This window comes from Ovis aries, chromosome 14, assembly GCF_016772045.2.
Source record: "Ovis aries strain OAR_USU_Benz2616 breed Rambouillet chromosome 14, ARS-UI_Ramb_v3.0, whole genome shotgun sequence".
Taxonomy (NCBI): domain Eukaryota; kingdom Metazoa; phylum Chordata; class Mammalia; order Artiodactyla; family Bovidae; genus Ovis; species Ovis aries.
The window spans coordinates 62,540,749-62,567,859 of NC_056067.1; the positions used below are offsets into that span (position 1 = coordinate 62,540,749).

General features: G+C 44.3%; 1 protein-coding gene across 1 annotated transcript; it reads right to left on the reverse strand.

Annotated features, from left to right (window-relative positions):
* Positions 1-381: 381 nt before the first annotated feature.
* Positions 382-27,111, reverse strand: NLRP9 (NLR family pyrin domain containing 9). Its single transcript, XM_042231378.2, has 10 exons — positions 27,082-27,111; positions 25,485-25,850; positions 20,856-22,419; positions 15,426-15,587; positions 9,756-9,923; positions 8,209-8,379; positions 5,661-5,831; positions 3,082-3,252; positions 2,128-2,298; positions 382-759 (listed from the first exon to the last, which is right to left on the reverse strand). The coding sequence occupies exons 2-10, from the start codon at positions 25,762-25,764 to the stop codon at positions 627-629; spliced, it is 2,991 nt and encodes a 996-aa protein (XP_042087312.1). The 5' UTR covers positions 25,765-25,850; positions 27,082-27,111; the 3' UTR covers positions 382-626.

Here is a 27,111-nt window from a genome sequence, read left to right on the forward strand (position 1 = left end):
CCATAGACGGCAGCCCACCAGGCTCCCCTGTCCCTGGGACTCTCCAGGCAAGAACACTGGAGTGGGTTGCCATTTCCTTCTCCAATGCATGAAAGTGAAAAGTGAAAGGGAAGTTGCTCAGTCATGTCCGACTCTTTACGACCCCATGGACTGTCAAGTAATTATCCTCCAGTTAAAATAAATAAAAACAAAAACACTAAATTTGGACAAACTCAAAGTGAAAGGTGTGTATGAGTGGGATGTTAGATGTAGGGAATAAATTCTAAAATCTAGAGACACATCCTAGCAGCAGTTCTATGTCAGAAGATCATGGTTCCTTCAACCCCAAGTCCTACATCCAGAGAAATCTGGTAAGAAAATAAAGTCATGCTTTCCCAAGTGTTTACATGTATTTCTTTTCTTCTACACATTGCAAGACAGGATAGGAACTTTAATGGGAGGTAGAGGATTTAGGCGCAGACAGTCAACCCCACAATCACATCACTAGAATACTATGAAGGAAGAGCTCCAAAATCATCAACTGGCCCTGATGAACCATTTACAGGACAGGGTGCGTCAGGAGGGGAGATGCCAAGATGACCGAGGGGGACACCTTTGCGAGAAGATTACTTCAGGACGTGCCCTTGTCAGACAAGTACACCCCTGAGTCTGCCCTCATTGTGAGTCCAGAGATGGTGTGAAATGATGAGGTTGGGGTTCATCTCTTCCACCTGCGTCAGCATCATCTTAATCTCCTCATCATATGAAGATTTGTTCAGGCTGGGAAAATACAAAAAGAGAAGCTGTGTTGACTCGATACATGATTTCTGCCCGCTCTACACCCCAATGGCTAGTTCCCCTTCACTCTTTCCTGGGAGAGTTGTGCAAAGGACGCATAAAATCCTTCCTAGAGACTAGGAAAGTGAGCAAGAGGGGTGTGAGCCATTTGCCCCTCCCCTGCAGGTCACCAGGGTCTTGGCACACGGAAGGCGCTCAAATGTTCATTCTATGGAAGTCAGCTACACACTCTAAATGCAAACATAATGTTTCTCAAATTTATGGTTGCCAGAGGGGAAGGATGGAGGGAAGGGATAGTTTGGGATGGATATGTACACACTGCTACATTTGAAATGGAGAACCAACAAGGACCTACTGTAGAGCGCAGGGAACCCTGCTCAGTGTTATGTGGCAGTCTGGATGGGAGGGGAGTTTGGGGGTGAATGGGTACGCATATCTGTATGGCTGAGTCCCTTCACTGTTCACCTGAAACTATCACATTTGTTAGTCGGCTGTACCCCAATACAAAATACAAAGTTAAAAAAAAAACCACAATGTTCCAAACAATATTGACTCCTTCTCTTCAAGAAATGTACTTCTGTGTCAAGACCCTGCTCTGTCCTTGATGGAAACCCTCCTGGCTCTGAGCTGCGGTTGCACTTTTTCAGGCAAATTAAGTAGGAGATGGTGTTTTTAGTAAAGGAGTCATTCTTGCCTGGGGTGATTCTGCTTGTCAGGGGACATTTGACAACATCAGGAACCTTTAAAAAAATTTTTTTCAGGGATAGATACGATGGGCATTCTTTTTAAAAGTTAATTAAAATTTTATTGAGATATACCTGACATGCAACATTGTATAAGGTTAAGGTTGAAACACATTGGTTTGATATGTTTATATACTGCAAAGTGATTACCATCAGAACGTTAGCTAACATCTCTACCAGATCACACAATCTCTCTCTTTTGGTGGTGAGAACAATTAAAATCTTGTCTCAGCAATTTTGAAGGTTTTTGGTTTTTTTTTTTTCCCTTGGTGGCGGGGGGCATGTGGCTTACAGGATCTCAGTTCCCCGACCAGGGATTGAAGCTGGGCCACGGCAACGAAAGCGCAGAAGCCTAACCACCAGACCACCGTGGGAGTGCCTGAAGTTTGTATTTCTGGTCATCATCTCTCAAAGGCGGTGCCCCAGGGAACGGAACGAGTGGGTTGAGACCAGAGACGCTCGACCAACATCCTGCGATGCACAGGATAGCCACCCCCTGCAAAGAAGTCTCCAGCCCAAATGTCAATGGTGCCAAGACTGCACAAACCTACAGTGGTCCCACCTCCCTCGGGGGTCACTCACCACTGAGGGAACAGCACCCACTCACCCAAGCACTTGCAGGCTGCACTCCAGACTGACCAAGGCTTCACACAGCACCGCCGCCCCATCATAGTCCAGGGTGATCCATTCCAGGTTCACGCAAGTCAGCGATTTGCAGGTGGTGAGAGCCGAGGCTAGGTCCTCACAAGAGGCAGGGCTGAGCTCGCAGGCCTCCAGCCTGCACAGGGGGACACACCAGCATAAGGTGGGCTGGCATAGACACCACCTCGAGGTGCCAAGGCCACGCCTCTGAGAAGAGACGCTGCAATCTGGACAAGTGGGTCTCAACTGGGGCACACAGTGTGTCTGCAGACATCTGACACGTGCAAGGAGTCCTGCTAGCCTCCCGTGGGTGGAGGGAGGCCAGAGTTACAGCTAAACCTCCCTCAATGCACAGGACAGCTCACTTTCCCACTCCAGCAAGAAACCACCCAGGCCCAGGGCTTCCCTGGTAGCTCAGTGGTGAAGAATACGCCTGCCAATGCAGGAGACACGGGTTCAATCCCTGGTCCAGGAAGATCCCACATGCCACGGAGCAACCAAGTCTGTGAGCCACAACTACTGAGCCTGTGCTATCAAGCCCGGAATCCGCAACTTCTGAAGCCTGTGTGCCCGGCAGCCTGTGCTCCACGAGAGAAGCCACTGCAAAGAGAAGCCCGTGCACCGCAGCTAGAGAGTGGGACCCGCTCGCCCCCACTGGCTGCCGTCAGAGAGCGCCCGTGCATAGCAACGAAGACCCAGAGCAGCCAAATAAACAGATAAAACTATATATAAAAAAACCACCAAGTCCCACATGTCAGCCCGTGGCAAGCTGGAGCAAACCCTGGGTTCATGGCTGGCATTTTACTTAACAGATTGCTTCACTGCACTTGTTTTTAAACTTGCATCCCACTCGTCCCTTTCACTCTCCAGCTTTTCTTCTTGAAATAGGTAAGCTTCCCCATCATCCATGGACACTCACCCGAGGTGCTCTAATTTACACTTAGGGTGCTTCAGAGCTTTGCATAACTGTTTGGCGCCAGCATCGTATATCTTATTGTTCCCTAGTTTCAGGGTCGTCAGTTTTTCACTGTGAACAAGAACAGTAGCGATGTCCACACAGCAAACAGAAGTGAAGTAGCAATTCATCAACCTGGAGGAAAAGAAAAATACAAGTGGATCTGATCCTGAGGTCCAACCTGTAATGGCTTCACTTATGTTCACTTATTCCTGTAAAGGAAGAAATACTCAAGTGTTCCTGAGATGCTGACGATGGTGATGGAGATGATACCAGAGACGACGATGAGATGATAGAGGAGACGACGATGATGATGATGACAGATGAGAAAGAGGATAGAGATTGCAATGATAATGACCGAGATGATGGGGACGATGACAGAAGTGATGATAGAGACGACACAATGCAGTTCCTCCCCTTTCCGCCCTCTGCCCAACCCTGGGCTCCCTGCACTCTCCTTCCTGCCCAGTCTCTCCCCTCAGGGACCTCTGTTCCTGCTGGTTCTAATGCTCTTTATCCAAGTATATGCTGAGTTACCCCCCTACTTCCTTCAAGTCTCTGTATACACAGCATGTTTTGGGAAGGACTTTACTGAATATCTCACATAATTTGGTATCTCCTGTGTATCTCCTGTCTCCAAGCTCATGGCTCCTCACAGTATGGTGCCCCACTCACGCAGTATGCAAGCGCGTATACAGAACATACATACGTACATGCACATGTGTGTAAGCCTGATGAACGTGTATCTGTGTGTGCAAGCATGTGGACACATGTATAGACACATTTATACACACATATATGTCTGCTATGTACATATCTGGAATACGTATAGAGGGTGTATATGTGTGTCTATGTTCTCAAGCAGGAATGATTTTTGCTTCCTGCCCCCAGGCAACACTGGGCAGTGCCTGGGGACATTGTTTGGCTTGCCACACAGGGACAGGCTGCTACCACCATCCCACAGTGCACTGGACAGTCGGCCTCTCCAGGAAAAAACCATCTCAGCACGTCAATAGCTAACATGCTGTTGATCTTGTTGTTTAGTTGCAAAGTTGTGTCTGATTCTTTGTGTCCCCGTGGGCTGCAGCACACCAAGCTTCCCTGTCCTTCATTATCTCCCAGAGTGTGCAACTGTTGACATGTACCCACTACCATATGTAAAAGAGATAACTAACAAAGACCTACTCTGCAGCACAGGGAACCAATCAGTGCTCTGTGCTAACCTGCTGCTGCTGCTGCTAAGTCGCTTCAGTCGTGGCCGACTCTGTGCGACCCCATAGACGGCAGCCCACCAGGCTCCCCTGTCCCCGGGATTCTCCAGGCAAGAACACTGGAGTGGGTTGCCATTTCCTTCTCCAATGCATGAAAGTGAAAAGTGGAAGTGAAGTCGCTCAGTCGTGTCCGACTCTTCGTGACCCCATGGACTGCAGCCCACCAGGCTCCTCCGTCCATGGGATTTTCCAGGCAAGAGTACTGGAGTGGGGTGCCATGGCCTTCTCCATGGTGACCTGAGTGGGAAGGAAATCTAAGAGGGGATATATGCACACACATAGCTGACTCATTTTGCTTACAATAGGAATTAACACAGTATATTTGTAAAGCAAATATACTGTAATAAAAATTTTTTAAAAAAACAGATGAGTGGATAAAGAAGTTGCGGTACATATATACAATGGAAAATTCCTCAGCCACAACCTAGAGCCTGATATACAGAGTAAAGTAAGTCAGAAAGAGAAAAACAAGTATCGAATAATATACGCACATTTTTGGAATCTAGAAAAAACAGCACTGATGAGCCTATTTCCAGAGAAGAAATGGAGACGGAGAGAACGGCCTGGTGGGCACAGAGGGGAAGGAGACGACGGTAGCGCAAACTGACAAAGAAGCACAGACACATATACCCTGCCACGTATAAAACGGGCCTCCCTGGTGGCTCAGACGGGAAAGAATCCGCCTGCACTGCGGAAGACCTGGGTTCCATCGCTGGGTCGGGAAGAGCCCCTGGAGGAGGCAATGGCAACCCACTCCAGTATTCTTGTCTGGAGAAGCCCCATGGACAGAGAAGCCTGGCGGGCTACAGTCCATGGGGTTGCAAAGAGCTGGACACGACTGAGCGACTGAGCAAGAACAACATATATAAACCAGACAGCTAGTTGGAAGCTGCTGTATAGTCCAGGGAGCTCAGCCTGGCGCTCTGTGATGACCAAGGGGAGTGGGATGAGGGGAGGAGGCTAAAGAGCAAGGAGATTATATATGTAATTGTGACTGATTCACACTGATGTATGGCAGAGACCACCACAATACTGTAAAGCAATTATCCTCCAATAAAAAAAATCAACTTGAAGAGGTAGAGTAAAAAAAAACCAGACACGCATCTGCCAGGAAGCCCCAGAAGTAGCAGGTGGGGTAACCACTGAGCCTTGCTTTTTTTTCTTTTTCAGAAGACTCCATGCTTTTCCTCTCTTCCTGTTCCTTTCCTGGGCTGCCAAGAGCCAAAAACCAAACCAAACACTGACATTCAAACAAACCCCAGCCAGGCGTACCATAACTCCTGTAGGTTGCAGCTTGGGTGCCTCAGTGATTCACACAAAGTTGTCACTCCCTCATCTTTCAGGACGTTTGAGCCCAGGTCGAGAACCGTCAGGGATCTGTTGCCCAGAAGGACCTGGGAGAGGTAGTCGCAGGCTGCAGAGGTGAAGCAACAGTGCGACAATCTGCAAAGACACACACATCATCCGTCAGCCTACGCAAGTCCTGTGTTCTCGCTCAGTCGCTCAGTCACGTCCTACTCTTTGCAACCTCCATGGACTCTAGCCCTTCAGGTTCCTCTGTCCATGGGGTTTCCCAGGCAAGAATACTGGAGTGGGTTGGCATTTCCTCCTCCAGGGGGGTCTTCCTGACCCAGGGATGGAAACCGAGTCTCCTGCATTGGCCAGTGGATTCTTCACCACTGTGCCACCTGGGAGCCCCACATAAGCTCCATAGGGTAATCTTTTCATGAAACTACATGGAAAAACTTTCTTGTACCCTGTGGTCATTTAGAAAAATAAGAGGATTAAAATGTGGAGCAGAGGTGACTTCCCTGAGGGTACAGTGGATAGGAATCCACCTGCCAATGAAGGAGACAGAGGTTCGATCCCTGGTCTGGGAAGATCCCACATGCCTCGGAGCAATGAAGCCTGTGAGCCACAACTTCTGAGCCTATGCTCGCAACAAGAGAATCCACTGCTTACCGTCACTAGAGAAAGTCTGTGTGCAGCCGTGAAGACCCAGCGTGACCAAAACTAAATTAAAATAAATTTTTTAATGTGTAGCAAAGGGAATCTAAAAAGAAATGATACAAATGAACTTAGGTACAAAACAGAAAGAGACTCACAGACTTAGAGAATGAACTATAGTCAGGTGGGAAGGGATGATCAGGGAGTTCCGGACAAACATGTACACACTGCTGTATTTACAATGGAGAACCAGCAAGGACCTGCTGTAGCGCACAGGGAACTCTATGGCAGCCTGGGCGGGAGGGGCGTTTGGGGGGAGAATGGATACATGTATATATATATGGCTGAGTCCCTTTGCTGTCCACCTGAAACTATCAGAACATTGCTAATCAACAATAATCCAGTTCAAAATAAAATGTTAAAAAAAGAAAACGTAAGACTTTAACGGTCACTTAATATAATCTCCAAATTTTCCATGACTCTACAATTATGCCTTCCCTAAATAGCTCCACTTTCTGCCATTTTACGTTACACTGAATTAATACCTTGCATCAAAAATTTTAAGTTCTAAGGTTTGTTATAAATAGACTTTTCATATTTTTTAAAATTTATTAGCCAATTGACTTTACAAAAAACTTAATGCTTTCTATTATACTATAAATTTGCCCATTTTGCAGAATTCTGACCTAGTGGAACATATTTTTTAAATCTGCGCATTTGTTTAAAATGGTATTAAACATTTAAATACTAAAAATATTAACTATTTGAAGGAAAAAAAAAGGTTGAACATTAGAGGAATGGGGTAAGGGTTATAAGAGAATTTTTGTGCTATTTTTCCAACTTTGTTCCAAGCCTAAAACTAGTTCAAAATAAAAACTATAGAAATAGATTGAACATTTTTTCTTTTAAAGTTACTAGTGACTTTCTTGCATCTTCAGTAGTCTTTCATTTTTAAGGAATAAAGATTCAAGTTTAAAAACAAAAAAAAAGTTAAATGATGTATTTTAAAGAACTCTTAGATAAATAGATCCCACTTAAATTACCAGCTATTGAATATGCTTTAATTTTATTTACTGAATAATATCAGGCAAGATTTAATAGCCAAGTCCTTTCATCTTCCAATATGTAATTTCTTTTGTGCCTCTAAATATTTCTTGGTCTAAATCGTTATAGTTCAGAGTTTTCTCTTATTTTTTTTAATAGTTTGGTTTTAATGTTTAATGTTCCTGGAACTTTAGTATTGACTTTTTTATAATTTAAAAAATCATCTCAGTAATAATATTCTAGCCTTCTTCTATTGTAAATGCCACTTTGGGTGTGCATGTAATACTTATGTCTATACACACACCTGTGGACACGCACACACACAAAAGCTTTGTTTCTAGACTACCTATTCACTTCCATACACTCGGGCTTGCTTGCTCCCTTCCCCCACTTTAAGGTATTCTTTTGAAATTAACACTAAGTTTCTCCTGTGGCCCCCCTGGGTAAATAGACAACCCTTTCTATTGCCACCGACAAAGAATCAGTTTGGTTTATAGTAACTCCAGGCAAGAAAGAGGTGGGGACACTGGAGGTGGGGGAGGGGTCCAGTGATAACCAGGGACGTGTGAAGCCCCACACCTGCAAGCAATCAGATGAATCCCCCCCCCACCCCCTGCCACCAAGCACCCAGGATACCTACAGAAGCACCAACAGTCTTTATGATAACCAGGGCACCAAGCTGGATGCTAAGGGCTCGCCTTGTGTCTCTAGAATTCATCAATTCAACCTCAGGCACCCCTGCGGGGCAAGCCCGCTTTGCTGGACCGTGTGTGGTGTGGAGGCGGTCCGCGGCCGTCCCCCCGGGCTCCCCTCCCCGACACTGACTCACAGCAGCGCCTCCAGGGCACAGTCTGGGCTCTTCAGGGCCTCACACAGCACCTGCACCCCATCGTCCTTCAGGGCATTCTCGCACATGGAGAGAAGCTTCAGCTTCTTGTTGTGGATGATAACAGAGGCGATGTCTTCGCAGGCTTCACCCGTGATGTCACACTTCCCCAGCCTGCAGGAGAGACGGGTGGTGGGGGGCGGCCGGAATGTTTACAGGGTGTCTGCCCAACGGGCCCTGGACCACCTCAGGGCCTCCAATCCAGCACCTGCCGACTCCAGACTCTTTCAAAAGCAGAGGTAATTATGCGATTCTCCGCATGAGTCTCTGTTGCTTTCCACTCAAATTAGAAATGCTTTCAAATGTGGTTCTGGAGAAGACTCCGGAGAGTCCCTTGGACAGCAAGATCAAACCAGTCAGTCCTAAAGGAAATCAATCCTGAATATTTATTGGAAGGACTGATGCTGAAGCTCCAATACTTTGGCCACCTGATGCTAAGAGCAGACTCATTGGAAAAGACCCTGATGCTGGGAAAGATGGAAGGCAGGAGGAGAAGGGGGCGACAGAGGATGAGATGGTTGGATGGCATCACCGACCCAATGGACATGAGTTTGAGTAAACTCTGGGAGATAGTGAAGGACAGGGAAGCTTGGTGTGCTGCAGTTCATGGGGTTGCAAAGAGTCGGACACGAGTTAGCCTGAACAACAACAACAAAGCAAGCCTGTATGTTCAAACAGCTCATGCATGGACCCTTCCTCTCCCTTCTGACGAATCTTGATAGGTGAAATTAACCACGTGCATGTGATCTGTCAGTCATATTACTGGTGGAGAGAAGAGTATGTCTTCTTGGTGGGTTTAACAAATTGCTTTTGTTTATTGCTATTTCTGCTACTTCTCTTTGTTCTTCCTGCTGAAAAAAAGACTGAGTCTGTTTAGAAATACCCCAACGAGACTAAAGGCATCCCAGATAATTTTCAAGAGAAAGCAATGATTTGACCCACTCCAGTATTCTTGCCTAGAGAATCCCAGAGACAGAGGAGCCTGGTGGGCTGCTGTCTATGGGGTCGCACAGAGTCGGACACAACTGAAGCGACTTAGCGGCAGCAGTGATTTGGGGAAAATTACTTTCCCTCTATCCTCTGTTATCTGCCAGATTCCAAGATGACATTTGTGATCATCCATAACCTTTCTCATTTTAAGTCTCTGTTTAAGTCTCATATAAGTCTCTCTCATTTTAAGTTTTTTCAAGGGAAAAGAAAGTGGAGTTATGGCTTTGGTAGGATTGGTTGAGAGGAGAGTCAAGGAGAATCAGATAAGGCATCTGTGAGGTCATTCAAGTGAGCACAAAAGAAAAGATGGGACAGACCTTCTGAGAGGAAGCCTTGCCCTTGAGAACCCATCCTTCCTCATCTTAGTAGGAGGTCTACTGATACTGAGACGGACGTGGTGAAACGTGAGAGACCACGGCAGGAAAGGAGATAGGCGTGTTCGATCTGCCGAGTTCACACAGGGAAAAATCTACATCACGGAGGACAACCCCGAGACTCACATGAGCTCTTCTATGTTGCACATTGGGTGTTTCAGCGCCTCACACAGCTGCTTGGCATCCATATGGGAGAGGCTGCTGCCATAGAGGTTCAGGTGCTTCAAATGAGGGTTATGAAGAATGGCTTTAAATAATTCTAGGCTATTTGCCAGATTCGATGCAAAGTTACACCTACAAAAGAGGAAGAGATACGGTAACTCATGCAATGAAGTCCAAAGCAAGATCCCTCTTACACAATTCTTCCGACTTTTCATGCTTAGGCTCCTAATATATATATATTTTTAATATCTGGTTTGTTATTGTTCAGTCACTAAGTCATGTCCAACCCTTTGCAACCCCATGGAATGCAGCACGCCAGGTTCCCCTGTCCTTTACTATCTCCCAGAGTTTGCTCAAATTCATGTCCATTGAGTAGGTGATGCTATCTAACCATCTCATCCTCTGCCACCCTCTTCTCCTTTTGTCTTCAGAATTTTTTCCAATAATTTGGCTCTTCTGGTTGTATACGTGTGTGTGTGTGTGTTAAGTCACTTCAGTGTGTCTGACTCTTTGCGACTCCATGGACTGTAGCCCACCAGGCTCCTCTGTCCATGGAATTCTCCAGGCAAAAATACTGGAGTGGGTTGCCATGACCTTCCTGTCCCCGGGATTGAACCCGTGTCTCTTACGTCTCCTGCACTGGCAGTTGGGTTCTTTACCAGTCACGCCATCTGGGAAGCCCTCTTCTGGTTATTTCCACCTATGAATTCTCTCTGAGATCTTTGGACACCAGGTGCTTAGAGGTCTCCTGTTTCTGCCTAGTCCCTCTACTTCTGCATTCCACCACAGATATTATAAGGAAACCAGACTGAGCCCATGTTAAATTCTTGGCACCAGGTTTGTGCCTCCTTGCACTCCTATATCTGGCAATACCTCCCATGTCCAAACAAGATTGTCTTCCCCAAGGAAAGGATCATTTCGGTCTAAAATTTTTAATTTTTTTTTAAGGCAACAATTTTTTTAAGTTTTCTTTAAAAAAATAAAACAAATTAAAAGGAGATGGAATATGCCCTGGTTGGAGACCCAGGCTCCTGAGGTTGAGAAAACTGGATTCAAATATTTGCTTTTCCCCTGGATATTCTGAAGGTTGGGTAAATTAACTTAATGGTGGAGGTTCATCACAAAGCAAATAGATCATGATGGTTCAGAAATTACCATTTATTGCCCCCCCATAGAGGAATGGATAAAGAAGATGTGTTACATTCCATATATACAATGGAATATTACTCAGCCATTGACCCAGAGGGATGGTGTGGGGGGCGGAGGGGAGGTGGGAGGGGGGTTCGGGATTGGGAACATGTGTACACCCATGGCGGATTCATGCTGATGTGTGGCAAAACCAATACAATATTGTAAAGTAAAAAAAAAAAAAAAAGAATAAATTTTTTTAAAAGAAATGAAATAATGCCATTTGCAGCAACATGGTTGGACCCAGAGAATGTCATAATGAGTAAGTCAGACAGAGAATGAGAAATACTGTATGACATGCCTTATATGTGAAATCTAGAAAGAAATGATACAAATGAACTTGCTTACAAAATAGAAAGAGAGCCACAGACTTAAGAGAATGGACTTATGGTTGCCAGAGGGGAAGGGATAGTTAGGGACATTGGGATGGACAGGTACACACTGCTATATTTAAAATGGATAACCAACAAGGACCTACTGTAGAGCACAGGGAACTCTGTTCAGTGTTACATGGGAGCCTGGAGGGGAAGGGACTTGGGGGAGAATGGATACCTGTATCTGTATAGCTGAGTCCCTTTGCTGTTCACCTAAAACTACCTCAACATTGTTAATCGGCTCTGCTGCTGCTGCTGCTAAGTCGCTTCAGTCCTGTCCGACTCTGTGTGACCCCATAGACGGCAGCCCACCAGGCTGCCCCATCCCTGGGATTCTCCAGGCAAGCACACTGGAGTGGGTTGCCATTTCCTTCTCCAGTGCATGAAAGTGAAAAGTGAAAGTGAAGTCGCTCAGTTGTGTCCAACTCTTAGAGACCCCATGGACTGCAGCCCACCAGGCTCCTCCGTCCATTGGATATTCCAGGCAAGAGGACTGGAGTGGGGTGCCATTGCCTTCTCTGGTTAATTGGCTCTACCCCAGTACAAAATAAAAAGTTCTTAAAAAAAAAAAACCAAACCTCTAGGTATGACGATGATTCATTTCTGTGTACACTGTGAAGAGGAACTGTTTTCCTCAGTTTGGAACCCCAGGGTCCTTGGAAGGATATGTACATTTTCATTCACATCTTCACTCAGGTGGTTTCAGATACCTGGTCTCCTCCTTTACAGAGTCATCTGCCCCGTTTAAAATCAACAACCAATCTCTCAATTATAAGACCGCTAGTCCTCATGTTTCAATAAACTGTATAGACTGGAGAAGACTCTTGAGAGTCCAAGGAGATCAAACCAGTCAGTCCTAAAGGAAATCAACCCTGAATATTCATGGGAAGGACTGATGCTGAAGCTCCAATACTTTGGCCACCTGATATGAAGAGCCGACTCGCTGGAAAATATCTTGATGCGGGGAAAGATGGAAGGCAGGAGGAAAAGGGGGCGACAGAGGATGAGATGGTTGGATGGCATCATCGACTCAATGGACATGAGTTTGAGCAAACTCCAGGAGATGTGAAAGACAGAGGAGCCTGGCGTGCTGCAGCCCATGGGGTCTCAAAGAGTTGGACATGACTTTGTGACTGAACAACAACAACTGAACTGATGTATGAGCAAGTCAGTCCTCTACTTTATTTTTGACAGAGCTTCCAGAAGAAATAAAGCAACAACAACACTGCGACGAGGTCCATCTTTCACTATCCATGCAGGATCTAGAGCAATTCGTTTATGAGTCCGTTTCCTTCTGTGAAGTGAATAAACCACTTCCAGAATGCAAGGATCCATACATTCACTCGACCTCAGTTTAAAGAGCGCCTGGAAAACTCTGTATTTTTCTGGCTGCTGGAGACATCAGGGTAAACAAGAGAGAGATCTTTTCTCTCTTCATGGTGAATTAGTCAGAGAAACACTGTGTCTCAAGACCACCCCCAGCTGTGGTGGGTTCCTAGGCTCACAAGTTTTGGTATATGGCAAGCGACACTTAAGCTGAAGAAGGAGTTAAAATTTAGCTTGAGAGTGATAAGCTTGCAGAATTGAAGAAAACAGGATGGCCTAGGGCAAACCAAGTTACTCAAAGTATCAAAGAAGGCCATCATCAAAAAATCTGCAAATAATCAATGCTGGAGAGGCTGGGGAGAGAAGGGAGTTCTCGGCCACCTCATGCGAAGAGTTGACTCATTGGAAAAGACTCTGATGCTGGGAGGGATTGGGGGCAGGAGGAGAAGGGGGCGACAGAGGATGAGATGGCTGGATGGCATCACCAACTCGATGGACGTGAGTTTGAGTGAACTCCGGGAGTTGGTGTTGGACAGGGAGGCCTGGCGTGCTGCGATTCATGGGGTCATGGGGTCCGACTCAAAGAGTCGGACATGACTGAGCGACTGAACTGAGCAAAGGCGAACAGAATGGAGATTTTAGGTTTTAACCTAAAAACAGAGCTACCATATGATCCAGCAATTCCACTCCTGGGTATGTATCCACAGAAAACCATAATTTGAAAAGGCACACGTACCCCAATGTTCATAGCAGCAGTATTCACAATAGCCAAGACATGAAAGCAACATAAATGTCCATCGACAGCTGAATGGATAAAGAAGACACGGTCCATATATACAGTGGAATATTACTCAGCCATAAAAAGAATGAAATCATGCCTTTGCAGCAACATGGATGGACCTAGGGATGATCACACTAAGTGAAGCGAGACAGAGAAAGACAAATACCATGGGACATCACTCATATGCGGAATCTTAAAAAAAAATGATACAAAGAGACTTATTAACAAAACAGAAACAGGCTCACAGACTTCAAAAACAAACTTATGGTTACCAAAGGGGAAAGGTTGGGGGGAGGAATAAATTAGGAGTTTGAGATTAACACATACACACTCCTGCTTATAAAACAGATAACCAACAAGGACCCACTGTGTAGCACAGGGAACTTGACTCAGTACTCTGTGATGATCTGTACGGGAGAAGAGTCTGAAAAAGAGTGGACATATGTATGTGTGCCTGTGCGCTAAGTTGCTTCATTCCTGTCCAACTCCTTGTGGCCCCATGGACTGTAGCCCGCCAGGCTCCTCTGTCCATGGGATTCTCCAGGCAAGAATACTGGAGTGGGGTGCCATGCCCTCCTCAAAGGATCTTCCCGACCCAGGGGTCGAACCCGAGTCTCTTACGTCTCCTGCACTGGCACACAGGTCCTTTACCACTAGCACCACCTGGGAAGCCAAGACACATGTATGCGTATGCGTGTGTGCATGTATGTGTATTTGTGTGTGTGTGTATATATATATTTAACTAATTGTGCTGTGCGCCTGAAACTAATACAACATTGTGAATCAACTACAGTTCAATATAGTATAAAAGTTAATTTTTAAAAATTACACGGAAAAAAGTACATTTCTGTACTTAAAGGCAGTCTCTCCATTAGAGAAACATCTCCTCTCCTTGACTTCTTAGCTGTCATAAAAAGCAGTCTTTCACCATAGAAAGAAAAGCATCAGAGAATTACTGTGATCTTCACTATGCTTCTGGTATTTGTTTTGTAAAAAGGTCATGATGAAATTGCTATAAGGATTACAAGACAGAGGAGATGGTGCATATAAAGCAACCAGCTCAGGGCCTAAGAACTGTTCTATACACACTACCCATTCCACGCTATTCTTATTATTTCTCTCTTTTACGAACTTAAGGCTCTTTTATCACCTGTCCTCAGCACCTTCCTCCACCATTTCCTGGGAAACATCTATTCTCAATCCATCGGCATCCAAGCAAACATCACCAACTACCAGGACTATCTGCTCTTGGGCTCCCCAAGCAAGTTTTATGTCACAGGTAAAACATCTGTGACAGAGAAACTGAAATGGGGAGCTCAGTGCAAACACATTGCTAGACCAAAACACACAGTTGTGTCACCCAAAGGTAACACCAAGTTCCCCAAAATGCCAATTCTGCTTCTGAAACAAAATAAGATTTCTCTGGGCTTCCCAGGTGGCTCAGTGGTAAAGAACCTGCCTGCCAATGCAGGAGATGCAGGTTCAATCCCTGGGTCGGGAAGATCCCCTGAAGGAAGGCACTCCACTCCAATATTCTTGCCTGGAGAATCCCATGGACAGAGGAGCCTGGCGGGCTACAGTCCATGGGCTCGCAAAGAGTCAGCCACAACTGAGAGACTAAAGAGCAAGAACAATGAGATTTTTCAGCTAATCGTCTGCACACAAGTGAGCTGATGCCGTGGAAGGTCTGGTTCTAGGGACCACTCACAGCAGAAAAAAGGAAAATTTGTCCTTTCTCACCCAGGCTCTGTAACCTGGCAACCAAGCTTCTTGAGCACATTCCGTCTTCAAGTCTCCCCGTTTGCCCAGTTTGTGTCTCACTCAGTGAAACATCTTAAATCAAGGAAAGCGCTCAGAATTTGCTTTTGATCCATGGGATTGTAGCTCAGGTTTTCAAAAGAAACCAGAGTGGGAAAAAACGACACCCTGCTATTGACTTAAAGAACAGGTGAAAATCTGACTTACACGAACTTGCGGAGTTTACAGACGGGTTGAGACAGCATCCTGCAGAGAACAGCTAGAGAGGCCTCATCGAACTGACAGTTCTCCAGATTTAGCATCTCGAAGTCCTCGCTGGCGGTGAATGCTGAGCACACATCCCGCCAGAGGGTAAGTTTCTCGATGGTGCTGTGGGAAGACAAATACCATGATTCTCCCGTGGCTCCACTCGACTCACTCCTTAAACCGCTAAAAATAGGGCTTCCATCCCTGATGGCTCAGTGGTAAAGAATCCACCTGCCGATGCAAGAGACACAAGTTTGATCCCAGATCTGGGAAGATCACGTGCCTTGGGGCAACTAAGCCCATGTGCCATGACTACCAAGTCTGAGCTACTGAGTCCACGTGCTCTAGAGCCGGTGCTCTGCAACAAGAGAAGCCCCCGCAGTGAGAAGCCCGCACACTGCAACTAGAGAGGAGCCGCTGCTTACTACAATGGAGGAAGCCTGCAGGCAGCAAACAAGGACTCAGCAAAGCCAAAAACAAATAAATGAATTTTTTGATAAAGCCAAAAATAGAGTTGCCATACAATCCAGCAATTTCACTCCTGGGGACATATCTGGAGGAAACCAGATATATTCAAAAGGATACACGCACTCCTATGCTCACTGCAGCATTGCTTACAATAGCCAAGACATGGAAGCAACAAAAATGTCCATCAACAGATGAATGGACAAAGATGTAGTGTATATACATACACACAGGTACACACAATGGACTATTACTCAGCCATTAAAAAAGAATGAAATAATGCCATTTGCAGCAACATGGACATACATGGAGATTACCAAAGTAAGTGAAGTAAGTCAGGCAAGAGGAAGGCAAATATCATGGGATATTGCTTGTATGCAGAATCTAAAATAATACAAATGAACTTATTTACAAAACAGAAACAGACTTCAAAAACAAACTTACTCCTACCAAAGGGGAAAGGTAGGGGGAGAGATAAATAAGGAATTTGGGATTGACACATATACTCTACTATATATGTTTGTTCATTTATCTTTTTGATTCCACATATAAGTGAAATTGTACAGTACTTATCTTTCTCTGATTTATTTCACCAAGCATAATATCCTACAGATCCATGCATGCCATCATAATTGGCAAGATATCGATTTTTATGGCGGAGTAATAATCTATCTATATCACATCTTTTTAAATTTATTTTTAAAGTAAAAGATAATTGCATTACAGAATTTGGTTGTTTTCTGTCAAACCTCAACATGAATCAGCCATAGGTCCCCTCCCTCTTGAACCTCCGTCCCATCTCCCTCCCCATCTCACCCCTCTAGGTTGGTACAGAGACCCTATTTGAGTTCCCTGAGACCTACAGCAAATTCACAAATTGGCTATCTATTTTACATATGGTAATATAAGTTTCCATGTAACTCTCCATACATCTCACCCTCTCCTCCCCAGCCCTGTGTCCATAAGCCTGTCCCTTATATTGTCTGTTTCTCCATTGCTGTCTTGCAAATAAATTCTTTGGTACTATCTTTCTAGATTCCATATATATGTGCCAGTATTCTGGGTGGCATCACTGACTCGATGGTCGCGAGCCTGAGTGAACTCCGGGAGTTGGTGATGGACAGGGTGGCCTGGCGTGCTGTGATTCATGGGGTCGCAAAGTGTCGGACACGACTGAGTGACTGATCTGATACATATGTATATATATCATATCTTCTTTATTCATTCATCTGTTGATGGACACCTAAGTTCTTTCCATACCTTAATAAGGCTGCTACAAACATTAGGGTAGATACAAAAGTCCTCATTATGGGCAAAATAACCTGTAACTGTGTATGATGACAGATGTTAACTGGTCCTCAGATGGTAAAGAATCTGTCTGCAAGGCAGGAGACCTGGGTTCAATCCATGGGTCAGGAAGTTCCCCCAGAGAAGGGAATGGCAACCCACCCCAGTATTTTGGCTTGGAAAATTCCATGGGCCCCTGGCATGCTGCAGTCCATGGGATTGCAAAGAACTAGACAAAACTGAGCGACTAACACTTTCACTTTTCATGTATGGTGAAAGATATTAACTAGACTTTCTGTGGTGACCATTTCACAGTATATACAAATATTGAAAATTATGCTGCACACCTGAATCCAATATAATATTGCATGTCAATTATATATATTTTTGGCCGTGCCACACAGCACATGGCATCTTAGTTCCCCAGTCAGGGATCAAACCCATGTCCTCTGCAATGGAAGCATGGAATCTTAACCACCAGACCACTAGGGAAGTCCCTCAATTATACATTTAATTTTTTTTAAATGACAATGAAAGAGGGTATGTGTTAGACACCTAAAGTGTGAGCTGGGAGCCTGAGCCTAATGAAAGAATGCAAGTTAAAATCAGCCCAGGGATGCAAGGATTCTTCAATATTCGCAAATCAATCAATGTGATACACTACATTAACAAATTGAAAGAGAAAAACCATATGATTATCTCAATAGATGCAGAGAAAGCCTTTGACAAAATTCAACATCCATTTATGATACAAACCTCCAGAAAGCAGGCATAGAAGGAGCATACCTCAACATAATAAAAGCCATATATGATAAGCCCACAGCAAACATTATCCTCAATGGTGAAAAACTGAAAGCATTTCCCCTAAAGTCAGGAAAAAGACAAGGGTGCCCACTCTCACCACTACTATTCAACATAGTTTTGGAAGTTTTATCCACAGCAATCAAAGAAGAAAAAGAAATAAAAGGAACCCAGATTGGAAAAGAAGGAGTAAAACTCTCACTGTTTTCAGATGACATGATCCTCTACATTGAAAACCCTAAGGACACCACCAGAAAATTACTAGAGCTAATCAATGAATATAGTGAAGTTGCAGGGTATAAAATTAATACACAGAAATTCCTTGCATTCCTATACACTAACAATGAGTAAACAAAAAGAGAAATTAAGGAAACAATTCCTTTCACCATTGCAATGAAAAGAATAAAATACTTAGGAATATATCTACCTAAAGAAACAAAAGACCTATATATAGAAAACCATAAAACACTGATAAAAGAAATCAAAGATGATACAAATAGATGGAGAAATAAACCATGTTCTTGGGCCAGAAGAATCAATATAGTGAAAGGGAGTATACTACCCAAAGCAATCTATAGATTCAATGCAATCCCTATCAAGCTACCAACAGTATTTTTCACAGAACTAGAACAAATAATTTCACAATTTGTATGAAAATATAAAAAACCTCGAATAGCCAAAACAATCTTGAGAAAGAAGAATGGAACTGGAGCAACCAACCTGCCTGACTTCAGGCTCTACTACAAAGCTACAGTCATCAAGACAGTATGGTACTGGCACAAAGACAGAAATATAAATCAATGGAACAAAATAGAAAGCCCAGAGATACAATCTCTTTAACAAGTGGTGCTGGGAAAACTGGTCAACCACTGTAAAAGAATGATACTAGAACACTTTCTAACACCATACACAAAAATAAACTCAAAATGGATTAAAGATCTAAATGTAAGACCAGAAACTATAAAATTCCTATAGGAAAACATAGGCAAAACGCTCTCTGACATAAATCTATGACTCACCTCCTAAAGTAATGGCAATAAAAGCAAAAATAAACAAATGGGACCTAATTAAACTTAAAAGCGTTTGCACAACGAAGGACACTATAAGCAAGGTGAAAAGACAGCCTTCAGAATGGGAGAAAATAGCAGCAAATGAAGCAGCTGACAAAGAATTAATCTCAAAAATATACAAGCAGCTCCTGCAGCTCAATTCCAGAAAAATAAATGACCCAATCAAAAAATGGGCCAAAGAACTAAACAGACAGTTCTCCAAAGAAGACATACAGATGGCTAACACACACATGAAAAGATGCTTAACATCACTCATTATCAGAGAAATGCAAATCAAAACCACAATGATGTACCATCTCATGCTGGTCAGAATGGCTGCTATCAAAAAGTCTACAAACAATAAATGCTGGAGAGGGTGCAGAGAAAAGGAAGCCCTCTTACACTATTGGTGGGAATACAAGCTAGTACAGCCACTATGGAGAACAGTGTGGAGATTCCTTAAAAAACTGGAAATAGAACTCCCATATGACCCAGCAATCCCACTGCTGGGCATATACACCAAGGAAACCAGAATTGAAAGAGACACGTGTACCCCAATGTTCATTGCAGTGCTGTTTACAAGAGCCAGGACATGGAAGCAACCTAGATGTCCATCAGCAGATGAATGGACAAGAAAGCTGTGATACATATATACAATGGAATATTACTCAGCTATTAAAAAGAATGTATTCGAATCAGTTCTAATGAGGTGGATGAAACTGGAGCCTATTATACAGAGTGAAGTAAGTCAGAAAGAAAAACACCAATACAGTGTATTAACACATATATAAGGAATTTAGAAAGATGGTAATGATGACCCTGTATGCAAGACAGCAAAAGAGACACAGATGTAAAGAACAGACTTTTGGACTCTGTGGGAGAAGGCGAGGGTGAGGTGATGAGAGAATAGCACTGAAACATGTATATTATCATATGTGAAATAGATTGCCAGTCCAGGTTCGATGCATGAGACAGGGTGCTCAGCACTGGTGCACTGGGATGACCCTGAGGGATGGATGGGGAGGGAGGTAGGAGGGGGGTTCTGGATGGGGAACACACGCAAATCCATGGCTGATTCATGCCAATGTATGGCAAAAACCACTACAATATTGTAAAGTAATTAGCCTCCAATTAAAATAAATAAATAAATTAAAAAAAAATAAAATCAGCAAAGAGAAAAGACACATTGGCAAAATCTGGAGGAAATCAGGCACAATCTTCTAAGTGTGCCTTCCCAGTGGAATTATCAGGATATGCTAAAATGCTATGGGGGGAAGGGACGGGGAAAACATTGTTCTGGCAACAATAAAAACTGCTTAGCTTTCAACCTGACATTGGCCCTATGAAGCAAGATGCTGACCCCTGTTTATACAGATGGGAAAACTGAAGACTCACAGTTCACGGTCACAACACTAGCAGACTCTAACCAATGTCTCTTTGACCACAAAAGTCATGTTTTTAAGTACAGAAGTACAATGTTTTATGAAATACCCATTGGGGGCTGGAAAGAAAGTAAAAAGTGAGACTGTTAGTTGCTCAGTTGTGTCTGACTCTTTGCCACCCCATGGACTGTAGCCTGCCAGGCTCCTCTGTCCATGGAATTTCCCAGGCAAGAATACTGCAGTTGGTTGCCATTCCCTTCTCCAGGGGATTTTCCCACCCAGGGATCAAACCCGGGTCTCCTGCACTACCCGGGTGGATTCTTTACCATCTGAGCTACCAGGGAAGCTCATCTGGGACTGGCAAAAATATGGCACATAGGAGAGAGGGATTTAATACATGGACTTACTTTGAGATGCATCCAGACTCATCTGGGAAGACACGTTCCATACACAGGTGAAATTTCTGGAGACTATGGCAATGTCTCAGACAGGCTGCACATATGATCAGTTCCTCTTTGGTTCCAATATAAATGTCAATGTCTTTGAAGAAATTCACCACTTGGGCTACAAATTCTGGGTCCTGGGTCTCAAACAAACAATTGAACAAAGCCTGGAAACTCACCGTGACATTATTGGGGTCATACTGACTTAAAGTGTCAAGACTTTGTGTTATTTCCTGCTTTATCTCTTTGGACAGTGGAAAACCAAAGGATGTCTCCAGCCTGTTGGTCATCCTTTCAGTTGAGAACACAAACAGGAATACTGCTGTCCAGGACAAGTGGGAGTAGTGTTCGCTCACGGCCCTGGTGATGAGCTGGGTCACATTTCCAATGACCGAGTGAGGTGGGTCTTTGGGTCGTTTGAACATGTAGAACATGGCGGCACAAAATTCTTGGATACAGGCATGGATGAAGGCAAGGCAGTCACCACTCCTGTGAAGAAGTTTCATATCTAACCACATCAAGGTGTCCGATTCGGACACCCCGTTCCTCCTGAGGTCCTCTGGGCAAAACAGGAACGTTCGAGTCCACATACCCTCGGCAGCCAAGGTACACAGGCTTTTCAGACAAGCTCTTCTCTGCTTCAGTGGACAGGTCTCACTTCCTGATTTGAATACTTCCGTGAAGAAAGACACATACAAACCAGTGATGGTTTCAGAGTCTAGCTCCAGGTCTTCTCCTTTATCCAGCTGACACTTCAAGCCGGTACAGACCAGCCAACAGAGAAAGGGGCTCTGGCACAAGAAGAAGAGTGACCTCTTCTCCCTCACAAAACTGAAGGCTCTCGAGGATGCATCATTCTCCTGGAAGTAATGGGAGAAATACAGCTTCCTTTGGTGCTCAGAGAACCCCAAGAGAAAGATGCATTTAATGTGCTTCAACAAGGAGTGGTTTTTTCTCATCCCTGTCTTGCTGAGTGCGAGGAGCAGAGAGCATTCTGGGAGCATCTGTTTCTGTAGCAGGCTCCTCAGGACAACCTGCATGGAGTGTGGCTCCTCCCAGTCTTCACAGAGGTCAGTGTCGCAATCCAAGTCAAACTTCAGTTCCTCCACGCCATCCAAGATAAAGAGAATTCTCTCTGGTTGGGAAAAGATGTCTTCAATGGGCTCTGAAGACTCAGGCCAGTCCCTGGAGAGCAGCTCCACCAGGCTCATGTCCGTCACACCATTCATTTCACGGCCCGTGAGGAGGAAGACAAACGAGAACCTGTCCCTCCACAGGTTTCCCTTGGCCCACTCCAGCATCACTTTTCTCAGAAGCGTTGTTTTTCCAATCCCTTCAGGACCGTGCAAGATCACAGTGGGTGAGGACTCTCCAGGCTGGAGGGCGGCAAGGAAGACAGCGTTCAGGTATTCGTATTCGCTCTTTGTGGTCTCTCTGTAGAAATCTTCAGGAACCAGAAGGCAGGCCTCCTTCTCCCATAGGACTTGGAATTTCTGTTTCATGTGGCTTCTATATGGGTTTATCGTCTCTGAATTAACAGGGACAGAAGAGAAGACAATAAAAAAAAATACACCCCATATTTGGTACTGAGAACAAACCCTGTGGATTTACTCAAACACACACGCAAAGACTGACGTATGCCCATGGGGGACCAGGCTCATAAACTTAAGGGCTTTTTTTCTTATTTATTTTTATTGAAGTATAGTTGATGTACAATGTTGTTAATTCCTACTGTACAGCAAACTAATTTGGTTATACTTATATATTCATTCTTTTTTAATATTCTTTTCTACTATGGCTTATAGGATTTTTTAAAATTAGAGGGTAATTACTTTATAATGTTGTGTTATTTTCTGATGTACAACAATGTGAATTAGTTATATGTATACATATATCCCCTCCCTCTTGAGCCTCCTTCCCACTCCTCTCGTCTTACCTCTCATCACTCAAAATAATGAGTCAAGTTCCCTGTGCTACGCAGTAGGTCCTTGCTGGTTATCTGTTTTATACATGTTCAGTCGTGTCTGACTCTCAGTGACCCCGTGGACCATAGCCTACCAGGCTCCTCTGTCCATGGAATTCTCCAGGCAAGAATACTGGAGTGGGTTGCCAGTTCCTTCTCCAGAGGATCTTTCTGACCCAGGGACTGACCATGTCTCCTGCACTGGCAGGTGGGTTCTTTGCTGCTGAGCCATCATGGAATCCCTAAATATCCGGGTCATCACAGAGCATCAAGCTGAGCTCCTCGTGCCACACAGCAGCTTCCCACTAGCTATCTGTTATACACACAGTAGTGTGTATATGTCAGTACTACTTTTTCAACTCATCCCACCCTCTCCTTCTCCCAGTGTGTCCTAAGAACCTAGGAATAAAACTATCACATGACCCAGAAATCCCACTGCTGGGCATAGACCTAGAGAAAAACATAACCCCCCCCCCAAAAAAAAAACCTACCCCAGATTTTACACAGAATATGACCACCTGGGGAATTACATTTCAAACTGGAAGAACACTATCTGCCCTGTCAAGAATTCATAAGCACCGCTATTTATTTAGGGATTCCCTGATGGCTTAGCAGCAAAGAACCCACCTGCCAATGCAGGAGACATGGTCGGGTCAGAAAGACATTCTGGAGAAGGAAATGGCAGCCCACTTCAGTGCTCCTGCCTGGAGAATTCCACGGGCAGAGGAGCCTGGTAGGCTATGGTCCATGGGGTCACTAAGAGTCAGACACAGCCGAACATGTACGCATGTATAAAACAGATAACCCGCAAGGACCGACTGCATAGCGCAGGAAACTTTACTCATTATTTTGTAATAACTTATAAGGGAAAAGAATATGAAATATATATACCTTATATAGTTTATGTCCCATATATTTATGTATATTGTGCATTATAATACATAATATATAAATTATATGTCAGAAAGGTCCCCTGGAGAAAGAAATGGCAACCTACTCCAGTTTTTCTTGGCTGGGAAATCCCATGTTCAGAGGAGCCTGAAGGGCTACAGTCTACGGGGTTGCAAAGAATCGGACACAATTTGGCGACTAAACAACAACAAATTATTACTAATATATTTGATGTATAATATAAATTATATATCACTTGGCTATACATCTGAAACTAACACAACATTATAACATAAATTAGCAATAACTCCTTTTAAGAAATCATAATAAACCATGAAAACAGATAAAAGAGATCCTTGAGAGCAGAAAAATAAAATATAAAGAAATATTGGAAGAGTTTCCATGTTCATGAACTCCAATTTAAGATCAAACACTCACTCAAAACTAAATTTAAATATATGTGCATATATATATATATGTAAAGAGAAAAAAATTAATGGGTGATTTTGTCTGGTATTTTGTCACTGTTTGCCAGGATTTACAACTCAACTGATCTTATTCTCTGAGGGAAAAAAAAAATAGCGTACTCTCCCAGAGGAGGATGTAAAGCCCTTCAGTGAGTCAAAAATAACTGGTCCTGAATCAGATGTGTCCCTTTTAGAAACATCATCTAACACGCGGGGACACTGTTAGGTCTGCATTTTTCTCATTTGCAAACCTCAGAGTCGTAGTAAAATTGGAATGACGTCACACATGAAAAGTGCTTCCTGTGGGAGCGGGGGCATCTGCTATTTCCTCATCTTAGGATTCTGCCTAGTTTCTTGTGCAAGTCTGGTGAAAAAGACGTGACCTCTATGGGAAAAGAACCTTAAAAAGAGTGGACACGTGTACATGTATAACTGAGTCACTTTGCTGTGCAGCAGACGATAACATAACTCCGCAAGTCAACTCTACTCCAATAGAAAAAACATTTAATCGAAAGAAGGGTGGAGAGGGTGGAACAAATGAAGAGAGTAGTATGAAGACATACACTACAGGTGTAAAACAGATAGCCAGTGGGAATTTGCTGTGCGACGCAGGGAACTCAAACTGGGTCTGTGTAACAACCTAGAGGGGTGGATGCGGTGGGAGGTGGTAGGGAGGCTCAAGAAGAAGGGGACATGTGTATACCTATGGCTGATGCGTGTTGATGTATGGCAGAAACCAACACTACTGTCAAGCAATTATCCTTCAATTTAAAAAAATAAATTTTTTTTAAATTATTTTTTAAAAGAAGTGGATCAGAAGCATCGTGGAATTCCATCTCAGCAGTCCTGGTGACACAGACACTAAGCCCCAGGTGCTCAGTCTCTCAGTCGTGTCCAACTCTCTGCAACACCATGAACTATAGCCCACCAGGCTCCTCTGTCCATGGGATTCTCCAGGCAAGAATACTGGAGTGGGTTACTATTTCCTTCTCCAGGGGATCTTTTAAACTAGCATTGACTCAACTTGGAACAGAAAAATGAGAAGACACTTAGATGAATGGTCTGAGGACATTATTCATCCACTCTGGCTCATGAGTGACCAGAGCTGGCTTGCAATTCTACTATTTCCAAGGATCCTACTGACCCCTAACACATTCTCAACAGATGGAGACGTGGCCGCTAACTCAGTAACAATGTGAACTTCATTAGAAGCTCCCAGTAAACCAGCCACCCCCGTGGGTCCCTGCCCCCTATTCCTTCTAGGACACTTACGTCGGATCTCGTTCCGAGCCTTCCTCCAGAGATCATCCCGACTGATCTGAAGAAACAGACTCAGGGTCACGTCCCAGGCCAGTTTTCCTGGGTAATGCTTGCTCAACAGCTTTGACACATTTTCTCGTGAAGCCTTCTTTAGTTCAGTCCACGGGATGGGCTTGAGTTTGAATTTCAGAGATTCTTGCTTGAGGAGCTCCTTAAATTTCCAGAACTCTTCCTTTTTGAGCTCCTCCAGGTACCACAACAAGCCAAAGTCAGAAAAAAAAGAATCGGCCATCTTGTCATGGGATTGCGGAGCTGGACTTCTCCAACCAGTGGGGGGAGGGGGAAACTCTCAAAAAGAAGCAATAGGTGATATGATACCTGGGAAGAAGGGTGTCATGACGAAGTTAAATCTCAACAGATGTGGATATCATATCATGCATTTCTTGTTTAAAATCTATCTTCCCAGCTTCACTTAGCAGGGGGGAGGTACCCCCATCCTTTCTCAACATTCCAAAATCACATATGTGAATTCAGTGCTAGCAACTGAAAATGTGGCTGATACTAAACCAAATTCCTTGGACTGCAAGGAGACCAAACCTGTCAGTCCTAAAGGAAATCAACCCTGAGTATTCACTGAAGGACTGATGCTGAAGCTCCAATACTTTGGCCACCTGACTCAAATAGCCAACTCATTGTAAAAGACCTTGACGCTGGGAAAGATCAAGGGCAGGAGGAAAATGGGGTGACAGAGGATGAGATGGTTGGACAGCATCACCGACTTAATGGACATGAATTAGAGCAAACTCCGGGAGATAGCGAAAGACAGGGAAGCCTAGTGTGCTGCAGTCCGTGGGAGAGAGGATTGTTGTATGGCAGAAGCCAACACAACATTGTAAAGTAATTATCCTCAAATTAAAAATAGAAATAAGAATACAAATGGAAGTCTGTTGCTTTGTTAGCATTGTTTGTTTCATGCAGGCAAGGGTCAGCCTCAAGATGTATTGTTAAAATAAAAATCAGAACTACCTGGGGGGCGGGGGCGGGGAACAGGTTCAGTTCAGTTCAGTTCAGTTGCTCAGTCATGTCCGACTCTTTGCGACCCCATGAATCGCAGCATGCCAGGCCTCCCTGTCCATCACCAACTCCCTGAGTTCACTCAGATTCACGTCCATCGAGTCAGTGATGCCATCCAGCCATCTCATCCTCTGTCGTCCCCTTCTCCTCCTGCCCCCAATCCCTCCCAGCATCAGAGTCTTTTCCAATGAGTCAACTGTTCGCATGAGGTGGCCAAAGTACTGGAGTTTCAGCTTTAGCATCATTCCTTCCAAAGAAATCCCAGGGCTGATCTCCTTCAGAATGGACTGGTTGACCAGCAAAAAAAAACAAAGTCGAGAAACATGGAGATTTAAAGAGGGAACGGGCTGGATACACAACCTCTCTGTGAATTTAAATGCTTTTCACTTTAGTACACCCTTGCCAAAACAAAGCGGAGGAGACCTGGCCATTTCTGGTACCCCTCTCTCTGGTCCTTTAAGCACCCCCCGACCTACAGTAAGCTCTGAGAGCGGAAAATGAAGGAAAAGAAAGATCAGCGATAAGGCCTCCTCACCCAGTCTGGTCCCTGGTCCTCCTGACTGGC

Excerpts from the sequence above, each read along its gene's own strand:
- NLRP9 (XM_042231378.2), bottom strand. The coding sequence starts at position 25,764 with ATGGCCGATTCTTTTTTTTCTGACTTTGGCTTGTTGTGGTACCTGGAG. Across the intron at positions 22,420-25,484 it reads GGCTCGGAACGAGATCCGAC|AGACGATAAACCCATATAGA; the intron begins GTAAGTGTCCTA and ends CTGTTAATTCAG. Across the intron at positions 15,588-20,855 it reads GAGTCTGGATGCATCTCAAA|CACCATCGAGAAACTTACCC; the intron begins GTAAGTCCATGT and ends GTCTTCCCACAG.